The sequence below is a fragment of the Oncorhynchus gorbuscha genome, linkage group LG23, assembly GCF_021184085.1.
Source record: "Oncorhynchus gorbuscha isolate QuinsamMale2020 ecotype Even-year linkage group LG23, OgorEven_v1.0, whole genome shotgun sequence".
Lineage (NCBI taxonomy): Eukaryota > Metazoa > Chordata > Actinopteri > Salmoniformes > Salmonidae > Oncorhynchus > Oncorhynchus gorbuscha.
The window spans coordinates 38,380,916-38,397,667 of record NC_060195.1 but is presented as its reverse complement, the minus strand read 5'-3'; the positions used below and the strand labels follow the sequence as shown (position 1 = coordinate 38,397,667).

Genomic DNA, 16,752 nt, shown 5'->3' with positions numbered 1-16,752 from the left:
AATGTTGGTGGTTAATAACATTACATTTTCTGTGTAATTTGTTTCACAGTACTAGGCTTCTGCAAATATTACTAATACATTCTTCCCATCTTTCACATTAATTAAGGGAGTGAGGCATGACCTGCAGATTTCTCCTGATGCCTATAATGGGATGACATCAACTTGGCTTCCAAACTTTGAACTGTCCCTTTTCTGATTAGAGTGTTGAAGGTGGTCTGCTGAGAATATGCTCTATCTGATCAGAAGCCTGGCTATTGTGTTGATAAGTTATTGAGCTTTGAGTAGGCCTAGTTGACCTCTGAACCAGCTGAGTTTCCCATTCAGATTGGCAGAGTGGAAAGGTCATAGTCCAATTCTGTTTCCTCTTTTATTCATGGAATTTGTATTTGCATTTATTAGGGATCCCCGTTAGCTGCTGCCTTCCTGGGGCCCAAACACACCAAAACACCCACATTACATATAAAACAACAGATAAAACAGTGAACTATGTTTGTACTGAATGAGCTAAAGATAAAACAGTACATCATATAACATCCCTACACCACCACATGTCCACAACACAAAATGTTCAATACCACCATACAACAATATCACAATGTGTGCATATATATGTGTCTGTACCTTTGTGTGTGTCTCTTCACAGTCCCTGTTGTCCCTAAAGGTGTATTTTTACCTGCTTTTTAAATCTGATTCTACTGCTTACATCAGTTACCTGATATGGAATACAGTTCCATGTAGTCAATGCTCTATGTAGTACTGTGTGCCTTCCATAGTCTGTTCTGGACTTGGGGACTGTGAAGGGACCTCTGGTGACATGTCTTGTGGGGTATGCATGGGTGTCTGAGCTGTGTGCTAGAATTTTAAACAGACAGCTCGGTCCATTCAACTTGTCAACCAACACCTCTTACAAAAACAAGTAATGATGAAGTCAATCTCTCTTCCACTTTGAGCCATGATAAATTGACATGCATATCATAATGTTAGCTCTCTGTGTACTTTTAAGGGCCAGCCGTGCTGCCCTGTTCTGAGCCAACTGCAATTTTCCCAAGTCCCTCTTTGTGGCACCTGAACACCCTACTGAACAGTAGTACAGGTGTGACAAAACCAGGGCCTGTAGGACCTGCCTTGTTGATAGTGCTGTTAAGAAGATAGAGCAGCGCTTTATTATGGACAGACTTCTCCCCATTTTAGCTACTTTTGTATCAATATGTTTTGACCATGACAGTTTACAATCCAGGGTTACTCCAAGCAGTTTAGTCACCTCATCTTGCTAAATTTCCACATTATTCATTAGGAGACATATTTGAGGTTTAGGGTTTAGTGAACAATTTGTCCCAAAAACAATGCTTTTAGTTTTGGAAATATTTAGGACTAACTTATTCCTTGCTATCCATTCCGAAACTAACTGCAGCTCTTTGTTAAGTGTTGCAGTCATTTCAGTCGCTGTAGTAGCTGACGTGTATAGTGTTGAGTCATCCACATACATAGACACACTGGCCTTACTCAAAGCCAGTGGCATGTCGTTAGTAAAGATTGAAAAAAGCAATGGGCCTAAACAGCTACCCTAGGGAATTCCTGATTCTACCTGGATTATGTTTGAGAGGCTTCCATTAAAGAATACCCTCTGTGCTCTGTTAGACAAGTAAATCTTTATCCACATTATAGCAGGGGGTGTAAAGCCATAACACATACATTTTTACAGCAACAGACTATGATCGATAATGTCAAAAGTTGCACTGAAGTCAAACAAGACAGCCCTCACAATCATTTTATGATACATTTTTCTCAGCCAATCATCAGTCATTTGTATAAGTGCTGTGCTTGTTGAGTGTCATTCCCTATAAGCGTGCTGAAAGTCTGTTGTCAATTTTTTCACTGTAAAATAGCATTGTATCTGATCAAACACTATTTTTTCCAGAAGTTTACTAAGGGTTGGTAACAGGCTGATTGGTCGGCTATTTGAGCCAGTCAAGTTGCCTTTACTATTCTCAGGTAGCGGAATGACTTTAGCTTCCCTCCAGGCCTGAGGGCACACACTTTCTAGTAGGCTTAAATTGAACATGTGGCAAATAGGTGTGGCAATATGGTCCGCTATTATCTTCAGTAATTTTCCATCCAGATTGTCAGAACCCGGTGGCTTGTCATTGTTGATAGACAACAATAATTTGTTCACCTCTTCCACGCTGACTTTACAGAATCCAAAAGTATAATTATTGTCTTTCATAATTTGGTCAGATATATTTGGATGTGTTGTGTCAGTGTTTGTTTCTGTCACGTCATCCCTAAGTTTTCTTATCTTGCCAATGAAAAGTAATCAAAGTAGTTGGCAATATCAGTGGGTTTTGTGATGAATGAGCCATCTGATTCAATGAATGATGGAGCCGAGTTGGCTTTTTCCCCCAAAATGTTTTTAAGGTGCTTTTTTTACTATCATTCCTTGTTATCATTTATCTTCCTTTCATAGCATAGTTTATTTTTAATTTTATTTAGCTTAGTCACATGATTGATTAATTGGCAGTAGTTTGCCAATCAGTTGTGCTGTCAGACTTATTTGCCATACCTTTTGTCTCATTCCTCTCAACCATACAATTTTTCACCCAAGGGGAATTAACAATCAATCAATCAAATCAATCAAATGTATTTATAAAGCCCTTCTTACATCAGCTGATGTCACAAAGTGCTGTACAGAAACCCAGCATAAAATGCCAAACAGCAAGCAATGTATGTGTAGAGGCACAGTGGCAAGGAAAAACTCCCTAGAAAGGTCAGAACCTAGGAAGAAACCTTGAGAGGAACCAGGCTATGATGGGTGGCCAGTCCTCTTCTGGCTGTGCCGGGTGGAGATTATAACAGAACATGGCCAAGATGTTCAAATGTTCATAGATGACCAGCAGGGTCAAATAATAATGACCACAGTGGTTGTCGAGGGTGCAACAGGTCAGCACCTCAGGAGTAAATGTCAGTTGACTTTTCAGAGCCGATCATTCAGAGTATCTCTAACAGTTTTTACAGTTATTTTCTTAATAGCTTATTAGTAACTGGAATAAGCAATTTTATAAATGTGTCAAATGCAGCATCTGGTTGCTTCTCATTACACACCACAGACCAGAAAATATTCTTTATATCATCAACATATGAATCACTACAAAACGTATTGTATGACCTCCTATTCACTATATTAGGCCCAGCCTTTGGAAATGTGGTTTTCCTAGATATGGCTGCTATATTGTGGTCCTTCTGTAGCTCAGTTGGTAGAGCATGGCGCTTGTAACGCCAGGGTAGTGGGTTCGATCCCCGGGACCACCCATACGTAGAATGTATGCACACATGACTGTAAGTCGCTTTGGATAAAAGCGTCTGCTAAATGGCATATATTATTATTATTATTATTATTATTATATTGTGATCACTACATCCTATGGATTTGGATACTGCTTTGAGGCAAATTTCTGCAGCATTAGTAAAGTTGTGATCAATACATGTTGATGATTTCATTCATGTGTTGTTTGTAAATACCCTGGTATGTTGACTGATAACCTGAACCAGGTTGCAGGCACTGGTTACAGTGTGAAGTTGTTTCTTGAGTGGGCAGCTTGATGAGAGAGCCAGTCAATATTTAAATCACACAGAAAATATATTTCTCTGTTGATATGACATACATTATCAAGCATTTCACACATATTGAATGATCAATATTGGTAAATTAAATCTACTAAGATTGGTTTCATGACTCTCTGCATTTCCTATGATGCAATTATTTTACTATTTCATGGGCCTAATGATATCCATCTATTAAAATATGTATTTTAACTAATCTGATTTAGAGGTGAGATGCTATGCCATTTTTGGACAGCAAATGACTGTTTTCAACGGACCTGGGTTCAAATATCATTTCAGGAATTTCAAATACTTTTAAATACATTTCAAATCAAGCATTCATATAATCTTTATTTGAAAATGTAGAAAATACTAAAATATTTTAAACCATGTATTGGAAAACAGGATTTGAAATAAGTATTTGAAAAGGTAGAAAATACAATTTGGTCAACCTTTTTGCAAATAACTATTCAAATACTCAAATAAAAGTACTTGTTTTCAGCTGTGTATTTGAAAATAGTCAAATACACAGAAAATAAAGTATTTCAATAACAAATACTCAAATACACATGTATTTGAACCCAGGTCTGGTTGTCTCTTCTAGTATGTCCTTTCAATGACACTGTAATGGGTGTTTTGCCTTTGGGAATCTGTTTTCAGTCTTTTACAAAGAATTACACCCCCTCAGCTGAACTGATTGTTGTTTCTGAAGTGATCGATATGATTAATCATTGGCCTATTGCTACCAGTACATGCAACCTGGAAATGATTGGAAGAAATCAGGAGAAATATTTAATTAATGGTTTGATCTCATGAAAGTCAAACACGACCATATTATGTGTTGACTGTAATGTTTGAGAATTAACGTAAACATGGATTCAAAGTTGTGATTTTTCATATTACATTCTGTGTGGATTTCCTTTTTACTATGGAGCCTACTACGTTCAATACATGTACAGCCTATGTTATTTATGGCCTGTGGTATTTATTTTGATTCTCCTAATTGTGATTATCAGTTCCAGATGTTTTAGGAGGTCGGGAAGTGCGAGTAGGCACTTCAAGAGCTGTTTTGAGTCTACACGTGCTCCACTAGAGGGGGGTTTAATCACAGAACATATCCATGACCGAGAGTATAACATCAGTTCTACAAGCGGATATAGCAACGGTTCTCTCCATATAAAAGCTTGTCTAGCTTCAAACGCTTCTCCTCCTCTGTGTACAGATCACAAATGCCTGGATAAACAAGCCGAGACAAAAACATCAAAAAAGTAGTGAAGGAGTGTTATTTAGCTTGGGAGGAACCTCAATTAATTCCTGAAAGGGGTCTGATTTCGTGCCTTTGGAAAAAGGTAGGCTATTTCCATTTTCCACTCATTCATTGTCTCTAAATCGTTTTTTTGTTTGTTTTCTCTCTCTTATTTCAATGGTAGAAATATCTACTAAAGAAAAATATGAAACTTCTGATATTTTTATTGTCAACATCAATTATAGACTTTTTGTTTTATAGCAAAAGGGTGTTTGTCGTAGCTTTTTATTGTAGGTTACTTCATTAGAAAACATGTACAAGGCTGCTGTATCCTAGTCCTCGGGCACATTTGCAACGACGTTTTTTGTTGTCATGTAAAATTGATTTACTCTTTATGTGAAAAATACCTAATGATAGGCTACATTCAATCTTATGCAGGTTTATTTTAGTTGTAAAAAAATATTCGCTTTTTCTCTGAAAGGAAACCTGAGAACACCACAAGTCACGAATATTCTCAGTAAACACATACATAGTGTTAGACAAAAGTAGACGTATTAAATAAACACTATCCCATATTTTATGATATTCTTTGTTGAGTTATCTCTGCGCACGTTACGAAGCAACATATCGCCACCAAACACGGTAATAATCAAGTTAGAAACAAGCTTTAGTTACTTTGTTCCAATGTACATTATGGGCTATTGCAGGCTACACATCATGTGAAGCCCCGCAAAATAACATGGTATTAATAAGTCCGTTAATCATTTGTGAGAATTTATTTTGTTGTCATTTATATTGTCAAATAACCTGCGCAGACCACCTGGCTCTTGTGTGAGGACAAAATACAGAGAGATAATTCAACTGTACACCGACTGTTCTTTGAAAGACTGCTAGAGGCGCTGATTGTAGCCTACTCATCCACTTATACCCATGTCCCATTTATTGGGTTCATGAACTGATTACGCTGAACACACTAATGCAAAGAGGAGGGTTGTTTTGATATATATTTTGTTAATGGTATCTCATGCAAGTATCACCATTAAAGTTTGAACTTGTCAGATTTTTGCATATGCATAGTGCTCGGTACATGATAACATACAGTTATTATGCTACATTAAGAGATAAGTCGTAGGCCTAACAACAATAACTTCAGCAAAGTCTTCATAAGCACCACATAAATGATTCACAAATTATCTATAACCGTATGTCATGCTCTATAAAGGGTGCATAACTGTGTGACATAACCACCAAAGTCAAATGTGACATAACCCACTATGTAAAATATGACATAAACCTGTGCTTTATAATAAGCACCGCTTAATAAAGGCTTTATAAATCATATTAAATTGAGGCTTCACAAAGCATCTATAACCTTGTCATGCATGTTGGTAGAGCATTGCAACCCAGGATAGTGATAGCCCCAAAACCTTTGTGATTTTTTATCAAAGACATCACATAATTAAATCTGTGTGAAATGCTGTGTGAAATGCTGATTAAATCATGTACTTAATTTAAAAAAATTGGGATCTCCTTTAACAACTTCAAATGTAGTGCCCCAAGTGCATACGCTAAATTACTATTTAAATCACATTCAAAAAACAATCCTAAGCTGTTTAGGGATCATCAGTGATCATCACAGTGATCATCAGGGATCATCAGTGATCATCGGTGATTAGTGCACTGACGGAAGCACTAAAAACCTGTAAGTATCTGCATGTATGAACGTCCCCGCCGCCCCTCCTCTCTCTCTCAGTCTGCCTGGGAACATTGTAGAGAAGTTCCCATATGAGGAGGACATATTGGAGAGATGTGATCTAGTCAGCTCCAGATAGACAAGTGACCCTTGACCTTGTACCTTTGAGCTGTGTGCTGGCTGGCTGGACTTGCTGGTGTCTTTTTACCCCACGTCACCACAGCCTGTGTGTCATTTCAGTTGAGAGAATTAGAGCCAAGGGAAGCTTGCGCGTAAGAGGTCCAGAATAGAGATGTCCATCTCAACTCAGCTGGGCTTGCTGTTGTGGAAGAACTTTACCTACAGAAGAAGGCAAACAGTAAGCAGTCCATCTTTATATCAGATTGTGTGAAGTGTAGAAGTCCTTTGTATGGAATTGGGACTTTTTTCCCTAGCTTTGTTTGATTGGAAACGTAATTGAATAAGTTAGTGAAATAGAATGTATAATTATGTTCATGTTATAATGTTTACAGTATATTCAAAAAATGTTGAAATGACTGTATTATTACTGTATTATTACTGTATTATTGTCATATATTAAGAAGAATATACCGGGTCTACAGTTCAGAACTGTTTCGGATGGGAAGTATGTGTTCGCCTTAAGGCTGGTCTGATGCCGAAAAAGGAAGGAAATGATTGCTTACTTCACACATTTTACTGCAAAATTAAGTTAAATTACCAGTTACGTTGCATGTGTGTTTCTTTACATAATATGTAATTGTTGTAGTGTATGTGTGTCTATAGTTTTGTTCATGTTGTGTTAGTGTATCTAAGTTGTTTTGTCTGAAACTTTGTTCCCTCTGCTGCTGTTGTACCAGGTCTCTCTCGAAAAAAGTGATTTTATCTCAGTGAGAAAAACCTGCATAGATAAAGGTTAACAAAAAATGTAATTCACAACTCCCCAACCCTGCCACAGGGACAGCGCTTTAACTTAGCAACGTTAGCTTTAATTGCTACTACAGCTTGTCTGTACTAGTCTTCCCACATGTCTTAGAATCCTGCCTCTAGATGGCTTTACATGTGCTGGAGTAACATCACTCTCTGTCTCCTAATTCAATCAGCATACACCTGATAACCCTTAAACAGAGTTGACTTCACTGTTGCTGGATGTGGATGTGTAACATTGGCTATTTTGAAGTCAGGGTTGTTTGCATTGATAGCTTTGCATCTATTATGAATGAGTTACTAATAAAAGCCATCTTAAGAGAGCTACATCCTGCCTGCGTATGGCGTTGATGCAGACATATTATATGTTGCAGTGAGGGAGCCATTTTGAATGACAGCTTTTAAGAGCTCCAGACTATTAGCAGACAAGCTAGGCCTACGCTAATAAAGTGGGGAGGAGGAGGAGGAGTCATGGTTTCCATAGGCCATGCTCCTTAATGAAAATGCTGACTGGCTTTCTTCTCTTGTTTGTGTTTTCTCTCTAGCTCCAACTGCTGATTGAGATAGTATGGCCCCTGTTGATCTTCTTCATTTTGATATCAGTGAGACTGAACTACCCTCCGTACGAACAACATGAGTGTAAGTAGGACGCACCTCTCTGTCCTTTTCATTGTTTCAGCACCCACTTCTTCACAAGACACTGAACTGGTTGGTTAACGCATCCTGCTGTTTTGGCCACAGAGACATTTGGATTTGAAATCTGGGGATGAACTCTGTTGCCTTTTAATAATTATACACTGTACACTGTACAGGCCAAAGATGCTACAGTATACAAGCTAGCAATATCATGCACTGACATGCCACAATGCCATGTGGAGGCATTTATGCTGGCCACTTGAGTAAACAAACTCAGGCAAAATAATGAAATATGTAGTTTTTCACATACAGCCTAATAACCGTGTTGATTTTTATGGTGGGCCTTGATCAGGTGTGGATGTTTTATGACTGGGTTTTTTGTCTAAAGCACATCCAAAATATCTTGAGTCATGCTTTCCTGCTTGGACTTGTTGGATGAAACAACTTATCCCTTGAATACCTCAGTAGTCTACTTCTTAATAAAGCACCACAAAGGACTTAATAAGATGATTACTCGTGATTCAGGTCTGACCAAATCATCAAATCATGGACGAGTGCCAACAACTGTAAAAGCTAGAGGGACTAGTGGCACCAGGGGAAAATGTTTGTTTGCGGAACCCTTTCGTAATTCATTCTTAGGGTAGTTGTTGATTCAGGGGAACACATACACTGTATGACAGGCACCAATTGGCAATATAGCCTAAAGGCTGGTTTTCTGTCTAGCAACATTTCTATAGACAATTGTTGTAGCGACATCATGAACATTCTACTGTCGTCCGACATCAAACTTGTAGTTGTCGTTATGAAAAAGTACACAAAACGACAGCCTCTGCAGTAGCCCGGTGTATATATATTTAAACACACTGTGAGTACAAAACATTATGAACACCTGCTTTTTCCATGACATAGACTGACCAGGTGAAAGCTATGATCCCTTATTGATGTTACTTGTTAAATCCACTTCAATCAATGTAGATGAAGGGGAGGGCAAGACAAAAGATTTAAGTGCCTTTGAATGGGGTAAAGTAGTAGGTGACAAGCGCTGTGTTTTTCATGCTCAACCGTTTCCCGTGTGTATCAAGAATGGTCCGCCACCCAAAGGACATCCAGCCAAACTTGACACAACTGTGGGAAGCATTGGAGTCAACATGGGCCAGCATCCGACACCTTGTAGAGTCCATGCCCCGACGAATTGAGGCTGTTCTGAATGCAAAAGAGTGGTGGGGGGCTATTTGATCATTTGTTTAAGGCAAATGGGCCTATTTGATCAGACAAAACGGTACAAATATATGTATTACATGTTCTATTTTATTTGACAGTTTATTCGTGAAGTGGCTCATGATGGCGGTGGACATATTTGTGGTTTTAGGGGGGTTTCAGAGTTTGACATCTTTATTGCCACTCCATTCTCATGATCACCTTTCTATATGTGAAAGCTGATGAAGGTCGCAAGGCCTAGGTAGACTATTTGGCACAGGTAATGTACGTAATGGACATGCACTGGCTAAACCAAGCATCTTTTCACCAGAATGAGATAACCAGTAGACGTTCTGATATGCTAGAGAAACCTTGGGTTACCGTTAATTATATCTCTGGGGGGACCTCACAGAACAGGATCAATCAATTGGCCAGCTACCTCCCCTATGCTAAAGAAGCTTATGTTTATTAGTATGGGACTCGATACTCTGCATTCTTTATGAGACACAAAATAAAGTGTTACAGCTATGTGTTTAACAAAGTCAAACTGGTGGACATATTGATCCCACTTTGTGTAAGAGTCTACAAACGTGCTTTAGGATATAGTTGTGGAGGACAAAGCATTTATACAGCCACTAATAACTATTATCAATGGGATGAACACATCTCCTGAGAAATCCTTGTCTACAACAGAATATCCAATTTCTTTCATTTCCGGAAGCCTGTGCTTTTTCCATCTGCCAGAAAACAGAAGCATTAGCTGGGAAATTGCATTCAATTCCACCTAAAGTCTTGGTTTGGCACTAGGCAGAGGCATACTATTCTTTGAATCATACATCACATGGGTCTGCTGTGTATGTTCTAACTGCTCAAACACCAGATAGGAAAGACATGTTCTTCCTTGCACAGGGCCTGGCTAACCTATTGCTTTTGGGTATGGATGTAAACCACACAAAAAAATAAAATGATTCAAAATTCAAATAGAGCGATAAGACAGAGCGATAACTCACCAAATAATGCCCTTTTTGAATATTTAAAATGGTTTATGTTGAATATGGTGATAGTTTGAAAACTGCCCAGCTAAATGCCATTTAAGGATTCCGATTTATCACCCACTAGTTAATTAAGTCGTAAAACTGTGTAGGCTGTTGAAGACGATCACTCTTAAAAGCAAGATGGCCACCCTGAATCTGCTAAACACTTGGCTACCTGGGGTTATCTCTTATCTCTGCTTTCCTTTGCAGTGGGACAGTTGGTAGTCTTAAGGTTTACTGATAACACTCACAAATAACTGCTTGCCTCTCGGGGAGGGAGAGACGGCATCTTGGGGGGCAAGGTCCTACATTTTACTTAGGCAATCACTCCCTCACGTCAATAAGGTCTGTAGCAGCTGAGTGAAACCCTTAGGATGGGACAAGACGTGGTTAGCTGATGCTAGCACATCCGCTGCTGGCCCGATAAGGCAATCTGAGAACACACATCAGCTATCTGTGCTCATCCAGGTGTACCTGCATTTTGCCTAGACAAAAATAGCATTTTGGAGCTCTGTACGTGATGTTCAAAGACCACTCTAAGTAGATCCAGCAGGTTGATGTAGAAGCCTTTTAAGTGTCTCAGTATCAGTTCAAACGTGGCTGGATTACCCAGTGTTCTCTCCTGTCTGCTCTCTGTTGATAGTGGGTGAATAGACTGAATAGAAAGATGGAATTGAATACTTTGAAAAGTCTTATTTTACATTCATAGATGTAGTGTAAACATTATTACATTTCAACATATAGCAAGTTGACTCTTTCTTCCTGGATCTCTTCCTCTGCTCTCCCGCGTCCTCTCTCTGCGTGTCTTATGAATGTACTGTACATTGACCAGTGGTGTAGTAGAGTAAATTCTTTTGCCCAACAGTTTACCCACCTTTTGCATTGGAAAAAAATAGGAAGTGTTACTTTTTTTCACCACTACATAACTGACGGTGATGTTACTGATGGTATCCCTGCCTGTGTCTCCGTCAGGTCATTTCCCCAACAAGGCCATGCCCTCGGCAGGCACCCTTCCGTGGATCCAAGGCATCATCTGCAACGCCAACAACCCCTGCTTCCGCAACCCCACTCCTGGAGAGTCCCCTGGGGTCGTGGGCAACTTCAATGAGTCCATGTGAGTTCCCACCCCAAGCTGCAGCTCTATATCGGATAGTTTCCCTTTAATAAGACATGAAAATATTAATACACTTTATTTTGTACTTGGCTCGTTTCATTAGATGAATAACATCCAAATAAAGAAAATGGTCTCTTAAATGTTTCTTTAAAATATCCCATTTATAACTCGATTTGAACCAATTCAATTGTATTCTCTGTTAATCTGTTTCACTGTGGGATGTCTGTAGAATCTCTCGTTTGTTCTCGGATGCCAAGAAGATCCTGCTGTACAGTCAGAATGACAGGAATCTGGACGGCTTTAAAGACCTCATCCAAGCCCTGAAGACCCTACAGGCCAACACCGAAGGTAAGAGGCACCTCCATAGAGTGCCACAGTATGAGTCATAATACCCATTAAACAAGGAAATGATTCCAAACGTTTCTCCACCATTCATTTTCTAACGTTAGCGAAACATATACTGACCAGAAAATATAAATGCAACATGCAACAATTTCAAAGATTTTACAGAGTTACAGGTCATAGAAGGAAATCAGTCAGTTTAAATAGATGTATTAGGCCCTAATCGATGGATTTCACATGACTGGGTAGGCCAACCCACTTGGGAGCCAGGTCCACCCACTGGGGAGCCAGGCCCAGCCAATCAGCATGAGTTTTTCCCCAGAAAAAGGCTTCATTACTGACAGAAATACTCCTGAGGATTCCCCCCCTGAGATGATCCCACAGGTGAAGAAACCAGATGTGTAGGTCCTGGACTGGCGTGGCTACACGTGCTCTGCGGTTGTGAGGCCGGTTGGATATACTGCCAAATGATCTAAAACGACTTTGGAGGCAGCTTATGGTGGAGAAATTATCAGTCAATTCTCTGGCAACAGCTCTGTTGGACATTCTTGCAGTCAGCACGCCAATTGCACACTCCCTCAAAACTTGAGACATCTGTGGCCCAATTTAGAGTGGGCTTTTATTGTCCCGAGCACAAGGTGCACCTGTGTAATGATCATGCTGTTTAATCAGCTTCTTGATATGCCACACCTGTCAGGTGGATGGATTATCTTAGCAAAGGAGAAATACTCACTAATAGGGATGTAGACACATTTGTGAACAACATTTGCGAGAAATAAGCTTATTGTGTATATGGAAAATTGTTGGGATTTTTTATTTCAGCTCAAGAAAAATAGGACCAACACTTTACATGCTGCGTTTATATTTTTGTTCAATTAGGTAATTCATAAATTGGCTACATTTCTTTAAATGGACAATTCTGTGAACACAGAATTGACACAATGCTTGTTAACAAAGGGATTTGTAGTTTTGGATGATGTCTACTTTGATGCTAATTAGCATTTTCGAATCGGAGAGTAAATACAGCCTAATATAATGATTAAAGTCACCATGTCTGAGTGAGATTTACATGGTTATCAAAACGTCACGCCAGGATAAGCCGACAAGAAACATTGCCCTTATTTTAAGTGTTTCTAAAATCCCCCATGGAAAAAATGAATGGAACCATTTCCCTGTTTGACCGCTAGGTTTTATGGGTATTATGACACCTCCACTGTGAGACTCTAAATAAGCCATGGGTCAATGCAATAGTTCAGAGGTCAATGAAACCAACTTATTAGAGACTACACACATACTACTACATTCACAAGAAACACCAGGGGGCAATTCATTTGAGGGGAACTCACTGCTTAGAATAGACAGTAGGTCCAGGTCTACGTAGTGCATTTCTGTTTGCCGTGCCCTGAACTTTCCGCCCCGTTGATCTGGCCCCCGAGAGTTATGCCCACTTCTGGGCAGAAAAAATAGTGTTAACACTAATTCCCTTACACTGTGCTGACTCACAGCAGGACTCCCATCCCCTTTTGTCCTGCTCCAACCTGTCTTCTGGGGGATCCTCCTGTGCCTGTGAATGACTGTAGATGGATAGGTTATGCCACTTCAATTTCACACTCAGATTTCTTCTATAATTACATTCCGTTATGAGCGTTTAGATGAGTTTGTGTTTAGAGTGGCAGTGATGGCGTGATATGAGAGGCCGTGGGTGGATGAAAAGTCGGCAGAGCCTCTCCCCACTGGCAGGTTGTGGCAGGCCATGGGGTGGGCTGATGTTTGGGCACATGGCTTGGAGGTATTCTCATATGTCATTCATGATAGGACAGATTTTCTCTACTCCCTTACTTGCTGTATGCAGGGTAAGTGGTGTGAGATTCCTGTAAAGAGTGTGAGATACTCAATAGGACTGTGCCTTCTTAGCCATGTGACCTTATATTACATTAGCTTGGGTAATGGACTTTATAAAAGCATAAGCCTTTCACGGGAGTAGTATAACAACATACAGACGAGACTTCAATATCAAGGCAAATACAGTACTACTGTAATAAATGATATATTTGCTGTGTCTGTGTATCCACTGGCTGATAGTAGAAAAATCTCGGCTGAGGTGTAATTAGGCATAAGTGTAGGTGCCTCAAACAACTAAAACATTCAAATGAGCCAAAACAGATGTGAAATCTGATTTGAGCCTTTGTTCATGGCAATAGAGGTGAAAGATGTGCTAGGTCTCTCTCTAATGACTAGTGGTCAATTGTTTTAACATACTTCCATTAACTTATTAGATATTGCTAATCAATTCCTGGTTCAGTCTCCCGACCTATTTACTAGTCTAAGCATGATATTGATAAACCTGTCTTAGAGTTTGATAGGACCATTTTAAATTGCGACGCATCCCAATAGCGGCTCGGTTTATTACTCCGCCATATATAAGTATGAACAGGGATGACGCAATATCTCTTCAGCAGTGGCGGTTGATTACGTTCATTCTGGCTCCTGAGTTCAGAGTGCATTCGAAAAGTATTCAGACCCCTTCACTTTTTCCACATTTGGTTACATTCCAGCCTTGTTCTAAAATAATACCCCATAATTTACAAAGCAAAAACAGGTTTTTAGCAATGTTATCAAAATGAATCAAAAACACCAGTGGTGGTTGATTTCGGTCATTCTGGCTCCTGAGGTCACAGTGCACTGACGATATGCCCTTTAGTACAGTCACATGTGTGATCAAGATACTCCTGATGATCCACGTTGATATCCATTAATCAAGCCTTTCTGAATGGGATAAAGATGTTAGAACGGAGGATAGTTGAATAGGTTATCAGAGATTTGAAGGACCACAATAACAGCAAATTCCACAATAACTTTAATGTCAGCTAGTCTTTTGCTTGACCATCATGAACTCTTTGAAAGGTTCTGCCAGGTGTTGTGCTTCCCTCATGCTGAGTTCAAGCTCTTTTCGATTATACACGGTGTCATTGAGTTTCTGAACAGAGCTTTGACTGCACAGTGCTCTTCCCTTAAAAGCCCTCGAAGCTTTCACATCGACCAAAAGAATCTGATATTCTTCCTTGTCATGTTTTTTTTATCTGAATATCTTTTGTTTTTGGCAGAGACGTATTACTTGTTGTACACATTGTGGACCCACGTCTTAGTAGATACAATTTGGCACTGTAAAATGTATCTATAGTGGAGCCATCTATCTAAAAGAGTAGATAAGATTGTCTCCAACTAGGGTTCAAAAAGTCTGGGAACGTTCAATAAATTCCCCAGTTTTCCAGAAATCCTGGTTGGAGGATTCCAGATTTCTATCTTATTCTCTACTGATTCTAGGATTCTTCCAACCGGGATTTCGGGAAAACCAGGGAATTTATTGAAAGTTCACAGAAGTTTTTTAGCTCCAACTCAATTACTCAAAATCAATGTTTTTGTGGGTTTGTATAATCTCACATTGACTTTTGCAATTGTGTTACGAGAATGGCGCTAGAATGTATAGGGGCTGTTTACGGGCTATTTTGTGTGTTTCTGTAAGGGTGTGAACTGGCGGCAGAGAAGTCAGACGCAGGACAGAAATAACCGTTTCCAACGGCACAGTTTATTTACAAAAACCCACCGGAAAACATAATAATACAAATCAATGGGTAACATAACCCGACGCACACCAGTACAGACGTACACATACACTTACAATAAACAACCACCGACAAGGACATGAGGGGAAACAGAGGGTTAAATACACAACATGGAATTGATGGAATTGGAACCAGGTGTGATGGAAGACAAGAAAAAACCAATGGAAAATTAAAAATGGATCAGCGATGGCTAGAAGGTTGGTGACGTCGACCGCCAAACACCGGCCAAACAAGGAGATGGACCAACTTCGGCGGAAGTCGTGACAGTTTCTTTGCACTGATCTGAAGTTTTCTTGTACAAAATGTTTCCGCCATAATTTCCTATGACTGAAAAGAGCTTCTGGACATCAGAACAGTGACCACTGTTCGTCTTCAATGAGTCAGCGGCACAGGACGTACTGCACACCCCGGATCAGGCCCTGATCCCCAATACTCGGAAGAGAAAGTGGTACAGTGGCTGACGTGCGGGCACCCAGATGAAACTACGGCAGCGAGTAAATAAACGCCTATTGGCAAATTGTCACGATCGTCGTATGAGTGAAACCAAGGCGCAGAGCGTGCATAGAGTTCCACATAATTTAATAAAGAGAAAATCACTAAACAAAAGCACAAACAAAACATGAAGCTACTGGAGTGCACAAAGGCAACTTACTGTAGACAAGATCCGACAACTAACAATGGGGAAATGGCTACCTAAATATGATCCCCAATCAGAGACAACGATAAACAGCTGTTTCCGATTGGGAACCATATCAGGCCAACATAGGCATACAAAAGCCCTAGATGACGAAAACCCTAGACGTACAATAACTAGAGTACCCACCCTAGTCACACCCTGACCTAACCAAAATATATAGAAAAACAGAGATATCTAAGGTCAGGGCGTGACAAACTCCGTCTCGGAAACATGGATAATATTTTAGCTGTGTTTTCTATGCGTCGGCAGCGTTGGATAAGCTCAAGGGTGGTGATGTGTCTCTTTGTTAATAACAGCTGGTGCGCAATCTCTAGTATTAAGGAAGTCTCGAGGTTCTGCTCACCTGACTTAGAATACCTCATGATAAGATGTAAACCATACAATTTTCATCAATATTTTTCGTAGCTTTCTATTTAACAGCACAAACCGATACTGGCATTAAGACTGCACTCAACGAGCTGTAAGTCCAGGATCTGCAACTGGATCATGGGCTTCCTAACCAGGTCGCTCTGGATAAGAGCGTCTGCTAAATGACTTAAATGTAAATGTAAATGTAAATGGTGAGGGTAGGTAACAACACATCCATCATGCTGACCCTCAATACCGGGGCATGCTTAGTCCCCTCCTGTACTCTCTGTTCACCCATGAC

General features: G+C 39.9%; 1 protein-coding gene across 2 annotated transcripts in view; it reads left to right on the top strand.

The window, feature by feature from the left end:
• The first annotated feature begins 4,814 nt into the window (after positions 1 to 4,814).
• The window catches only part of LOC124011088 (phospholipid-transporting ATPase ABCA1-like), a 45,779-nt gene continuing 33,841 nt past the window's right edge, over positions 4,815 to 16,752 (top strand). The window contains exons 1-5 of one of the 2 annotated variants that reach the window (XM_046324084.1): positions 4,815 to 4,946; positions 6,777 to 6,894; positions 8,006 to 8,099; positions 11,300 to 11,441; positions 11,671 to 11,789. In XM_046324084.1, the coding sequence (XP_046180040.1) occupies positions 6,829 to 6,894; positions 8,006 to 8,099; positions 11,300 to 11,441; positions 11,671 to 11,789 (421 nt within the window). In that variant the 5' untranslated portion in view covers positions 4,815 to 4,946; positions 6,777 to 6,828. Of the gene's footprint in view, positions 4,947 to 6,626; positions 6,895 to 8,005; positions 8,100 to 11,299; positions 11,442 to 11,670; positions 11,790 to 16,752 lie in introns of those variants that run through there. The other variant, XM_046324085.1, reaches the window with a different exon arrangement.